General features: G+C 42.5%; 1 protein-coding gene across 1 annotated transcript in view; it reads left to right on the top strand.

Annotated features, from left to right (window-relative positions):
• The first annotated feature begins 2,784 nt into the window (after positions 1-2,784).
• Positions 2,785-6,000, top strand: part of cux2b (cut-like homeobox 2b) — a 126,600-nt gene continuing 123,384 nt past the window's right edge. Inside the window, 2 exon segments of the mRNA XM_049001679.1 lie at positions 2,785-2,846; positions 3,191-3,253. Coding sequence (XP_048857636.1) covers positions 2,841-2,846; positions 3,191-3,253 — 69 coding nt within the window. The 5' untranslated portion in view covers positions 2,785-2,840.

Raw genomic sequence — 6,000 nt, 5'->3', positions numbered from 1 at the left:
CAGATCCCTAACAGGAGAACGTTTATAGATACCCACACACCCATGTAAGACCCTGGCACTGCTGTGACTTTTCGGGGCCTGCAGGTAGCGAGGCCTCCTCGCCTTTCATGAGTCCAGCTGCTGACAGCTGCTGTTACATGCCGATAAAAGACCCCTTTTTATGGACAAAAACACAGCTGCATTCAGTCATCGTTATCGCACTTACGTGACAGCGGCGTGAGTGCTCAGCTTTCACGCTGCCGCTTCAGACAGTACGTCACATTCCCTCGTGACGCCTTCACGGCTTGTCTGGGCCCCTGAACGACAGAGATATTTGCCTGATCTAACATTGTGCGTCTGCTGATCTCCATGCCTGTCTCTGCCTGACCGGCTGCCCAGACCACAGTGACCACAGACAGACGACACACTATTGCCACGCTACAGACCGCTAGGGGAAGACACTCCATGGAGTGTGAGTCGCATGGTGTCCGTACACCGACAACAGCCTTCCAAAAGCTTTGTTCCAGAACTTAAATACATTACAGCAAAGAGTATTCAGAGCAACACTTCTGTTCTTAATACTAATGGTGAACTGGGAGCCTAACAATGGAAGCCCCAGTATGTACCATGGTGTGACTGGGAGTTTTTGTGTAGTAGACTGTTGTGTTATTGTACAGTATAATTCTATGTATATGTGAAAATGGCTTAAAATAAAGGCGGCTTTTATACCAACACTTATTTAAATTTCAAATTTAAGATGAATCATTGGCAAATAAGAAATGTTATTACTTTCTTATAAGACTCATGCATTTTATTCCAACCCTAAAGCAACAAATAAAAAGTAATAAAACTGAAACTTTTAATAAGTACCTTTTAGAATCCCCCGTAGGTGCTTTGCTTAGCAAGAAAATATCAATATTTCAACCTAAAGATTGCCTTGATTTGAATTTTGTTTAACTTGCCTTTACTTGCACGAGGAATAATGACTTGTCTGTGATTATTGTTATTATTCATGCTCTTCACTGGCATCGTGACAGTTGATAATATTGTACCTCCAAAGCAAATTAATTTCTGGTTCATTGAGACTCCGATTTTTTACCCCAGTCTTCTATCGTCATTTTTTATCAGACTGGATATGTAAGCGCAAAATCCCGTGAGTTATTTACATAGCTATATACTTAAATTATTCGTTTGAGTGCGCTGTGAAATAAGTAGCTATGATAGTTAAGAATGGATAACTGGTACCAGCCAGCTGAAAAGCGGCCCGAAATACCGTAATAGAGGCTAGGCAACGGTGTTTGTTTCTGCAGCTGTCCGTGGGACTAACAGGCCTATCGTATTAATCAGTATGAAAGATCTTCTGCGTTGATGCGTATTCCATATTTACCAAACAAAAATACCCAATTATGGAACATGGAAGACATTCCATTATACGTATTAATACAATACTGGGAAACAAAGGAATTATTCAGTAATCCAAATAGACATGCAGGGTTATAGTCTCATGAATTTCCACAGTAAGTTTAAAAAAAAAAACTAAATGACGTTGTTCTAATCGTATATAATTTTAAAAATTTAGACATCAACTGATTTGAAATTGCCACTAAACCCAAAAACCTTCAGAAAACTATTTGAAATTATAAAAGAATTGCAAAGAAATGCAGCATATTTGTAAATCCGAGAACAGCGTAGCGGTAGGTAACAGCATAATGTTCTAAGTTCATCATACAGGATTTATATTTGCGCCTTCAATTACAGTTTCTTGACACAAACGTTTAGAACCTACATATAAAATAAGAAGAAGGAATTATTGAGTTTTATTGGGTTTATATTTATTGGAAGACTAAGAACAAGTTCAGAAAAAATATCTTCCTCTATTTATTTTGAGCTTTAAATAGGCTGTTTAAATCGAGGGTTTTTTAACCGATACTTTCCAATACTGCGCATCATACAGTAGTGAAAGATCTGCATTCAAATTTTAAAATATCTGTTGGACATTTCTTTTAAAAATTAAAGAACTAAAAATTATCAAAGCTGTTAATCATAGCGTTTCATCGTGATCCGGGCATTTCATTATGAGTTATTAAGGATACATGCGGCATTTGTCCAGTAGGTTAAACGCCAGGTGTGGCATTTGTCCTGTAGGGGGTGCACTATGCAGATGAGGACTCTTTCGGGCCGCTTTCGATGGGTGTCAGCCTGATGGCACCGGGCTGACACAAGTCAGAGCTCACATCGCGCTGCCAAGCGCCTAGAGAATCTGCTGCACAAAAGGAGCAGAAAAAGACATACAGAAAAGCACACTCTCATCGGTTAAAATGTTCAGCTACCCTTCCGCATGCTGCAACATTTCCACCACTTAATATGCCGTTTGCGCATTGTTGGCATTTTGCAGCTGTCGGAAAAGTTACAGATGAGAAAAACAAGCGAGCAGAGGCAGCCCGATGTGCGGAGCTGACAGGCAGGCGCGCGTTTCTTTGCTGCTTCCCTTTCAGCGGTACGCGCCGGGCAAGCGCAGGTAGCGCGCCTTGACGTGCAGGGCGAGCGCCTTAATGCCTGCAGGTAGCGCGCCTTTACGTGCCGGGCGAGCGCCTTAATGCCTGCAGGTAGCGCGCCTTTACGTGCCGGGCTAGCGCCTTAATGCCTGCAGGTAGCGCGCCTTTACGTGCCGCGCGAGCGCTTTAATGCCTGCAGGTAGCGCGCCTTTACGTGCCGGGCGAGCGCCTTAATGCCTGCAGGTAGCGCGCCTTTACGTGCATTACTTCCTCAGTGGCGTTTATCGCAACTTTTGCCTCTTACAAATATAAAACAGTGCACGTTTGTTATTGATATAGTTGTCCGTTTCACATTAACAGGCAGTAATGAAGGTAACGTTACGTCAGTGTTGATAACTTTACCAAACCGAAATCAAGTGCAATTGCACATTACACGTATGTCCTTTAAAAGAAAAGCCTTTTGATATACAGTACGTTTTAAAATACAGGAACTCACAAAGAGCTCTGCATTTGTACATATCTTAATGTAGTTATAGACTTTTTAAATTTAAAGGGTTGTGTGTGTGTGTGTGTGTGTGTGTGTGTGTGTGTGTGTGTGCGCGTGTGTGTGGGTGGGTGTGGAACGAGCAACCGACAGCGCTGTTTATTGAAGGGAATCCAGCCCATATATTTAGTGTAGCCGCTGAGAAAAAAAAATCTCTTCAATATCCCCCAAGATGGCCGCCGATGTGGGATCGATGTTTCAATATTGGAAGAAATTTGATCTGCGACGGCTTCAGGTTAGTGGTCTTTTTCACCTTTCGTGGGAATAAGAACATGTAGATGGTGCGCTATCGGAAATTGAAGCGAAATCTCCTTTTTGGAAGTTTAAGTGGGAAAATAAGAGTGTTGCATTGATAGATATTAGAAATTGATCCTCTTCTGCCTTTGTTCAGTTCAATCATTGATCAGCGGCGGAGCGACCGCGGGGCTCCGGCTCCGGCTCCGGCTGCGCGTCAGCGGCGCAGTTTCCTTTGGCTTTAATACCTTCAGTGGCTTCTTTTCCGTGCCAGTTGCTGTTCTTTTTGAGAGAATTATAACTTTTAATGTTATCCGGCTTTTGCCTTTTGGATGTAACTGTTTTCTTGATCATTTTTTTTAGGTTTCTAAAAGATGTTCTTAATGTCGGGTGACTCCGATTTATGTCGGCGTTTCTACAGTTTGGGGTTTGCGATGCTTAAACGGTCGCTTTTAATAAGTAAACGGAATCTTAGCATTTATTTAACGGCTTTTGTATTTTAGGGAACTTTGCCAGATTCTTAGAGTTGCTCAAAGTTTCTGTGTTTTATTTTTTACACAGTTATTTTATGTAATATAAATATTCTATTTCTTAGCCGTCCATTTATTTAAACTGGGGGGTTTGGTAATGTTTGCTAGTTTGGTAGTGCTGAATGGGACGTTTTCTGTAAATGTGCACCTTACAATAACGTTGTTTCTACCTGTTTATGTGAGTTCTGCTTTATTGGACCGCGTGGTACTGAGACGTGCATTATAACTTAGCAGATTACCGTGTTGTATTTATTGGGTAGTTTACTGCATGTGGACTGGTACCGTTTTATTTTATATGCCATCTCCAAGCTATGAATAAACTTTGTAATTAGTTACTTAAAGTGGATCATATTATTCATTGTGATTTATTAGATTCCCTGTTCAGCATGAGTATTAATTTAGTTTGTTAAATATTTGCCAGATCTTACATCAGTTTATAATTCCGTTAGTGACGGCAGTCTTCGCATCTGTCCCAATGCCGTACAATGTGCAGCATCATGGAGTTCCTCTTTAAAATGTGTTTATCGTACCTTCTGAAACGCAAACCTCTCCCCCCGCCCCCAGTCCCTCTACCCCCAGCGCACTGCGAGCACTTTTCGGCCGGGGACTGTAATTCTATTCCCTGCTAATGTCTGTAAAGCAGACTTGGGCAGCGTGAGGGCAGAGTAGCTGCTGCATGATTGATGTCCCGCAACATGAGGGACGACAGCGGACTGGCGAAGCGGCTCCGGCGGAGCAGCCTGGCGGCCAGAGGATGCGCTCTGCTCCGAGCAGCCTTGGGTGGCCCAGTTACTCCCGGAGCCCGAGCGAAATTCACGGTGTCAGACGAGCCATTGTTGGCTCTGAACGGCGTTGACTTTCATTCACGCTCGGCAGCACCGCGAATTTAGGAAAAAGCATCGCGGTCGGAGCGCTCAGACTCGGCTTTTAGTCCCTGTTACACTTGGCATCCGCTCCTCTCGTGTTCTGAGTCGCGTTATTTAAAGGGTACTGCGCGGAAGCACTTGTTTTGTTATTCAAAGCGATTTATAAATACGGTCACCGGCGCATTTTGTGGTGATGCTGAAGCGGGGAAGCTGATGCAGCACTTCAGAATGGGGAGTCTTTCTAGCAGCGTGTCTTTCCGAAATAATATGCGTTTGTAGGAGCTCGTGTTAGTCTGTGTCCGTTACCCCAGGTTAACCTTAAAGGCAGCGCGAAGAAAAACGCAGGAAGGCGAGATGCTCCTGCCCATGAAAAGAATGATCAGTTACTGTATGCTTTGTATTTTAGATGCATAACGGTAATCCACTTCTGCTGCATGGGATGTAAGCTGTTTTTGCAAGATCTATTTAAAAAATCTTCTTCTTATTATTATTTATGATGTGCAGTTCAAGAAAAAGTCCTGGTTGACAGACTAATGAAGTTACATATATGCAGAAGAAATTCTCTGTAAAAAAAAAAAAAAATCTGATCTGCTGATTTTAGGATATGGGTTTGTTTTGTTACATGCGCATTTATTGCGATGTTGACACGACTGCCCTCATGCTTTGTGAAGCATGTCCCTTGGCATCATGGCAGCACTTAAGAGATGCGATGGTGCATGCAGTGTGCATGCAGTGAGACCCCACGGACTCCGCTGCAGTTTCCTAGATGGGAGAAATCGTTGATACTTCTCTTCCATCATCAGCTCACCTCAGGTCCTTTTCGCTCTGGGCACAGTAACCTGCAGGGTTCTGCATTTTGAATGGGAACCTGGATGAGGTGAGTATTTGGTATGAAATTAAGGGAAGAATCCAAAGAGACAATGAGGATAAAACCAGAGGGCGTGTTTTCAATGCCCTTTCAGGCTAAAAAGCATGATCCTGCAACCAGCCATTTTGATAGCTGAATACCACCATGGCGACACCAATAAACAATGAAAACCTTTTCCCACAGGGAGGCAAGTTCCTCTTATCAGGAAGGCTCCTTAAAGAAGGTCTTTGGTTACCAGAATTATGACTGGGCCCCCAACTGTATGTGAAAACACAAAACACATAAATCCATCACTGCGTTTTTCTTTTGCGTCAATTTCTTTATTTAAAAGAAAATTCTTTAAAATGAGGGTGCTCGTAACTTAAATATCCTTACTTTAAAAAATTTGGGCCTTTATTACCTGTTTTTCCAGAGTGCTTATTCGGTTTGGTGTTGTTTTTAATGTGCACTAACTACAAAAAACAGTTTTTCAAATATTTTCTTC

The sequence above is a fragment of the Brienomyrus brachyistius genome, chromosome 2 (assembly GCF_023856365.1).
Source record: "Brienomyrus brachyistius isolate T26 chromosome 2, BBRACH_0.4, whole genome shotgun sequence".
Taxonomy (NCBI): domain Eukaryota; kingdom Metazoa; phylum Chordata; class Actinopteri; order Osteoglossiformes; family Mormyridae; genus Brienomyrus; species Brienomyrus brachyistius.
This window is presented reverse-complemented; position numbering and strand designations above follow the sequence as displayed.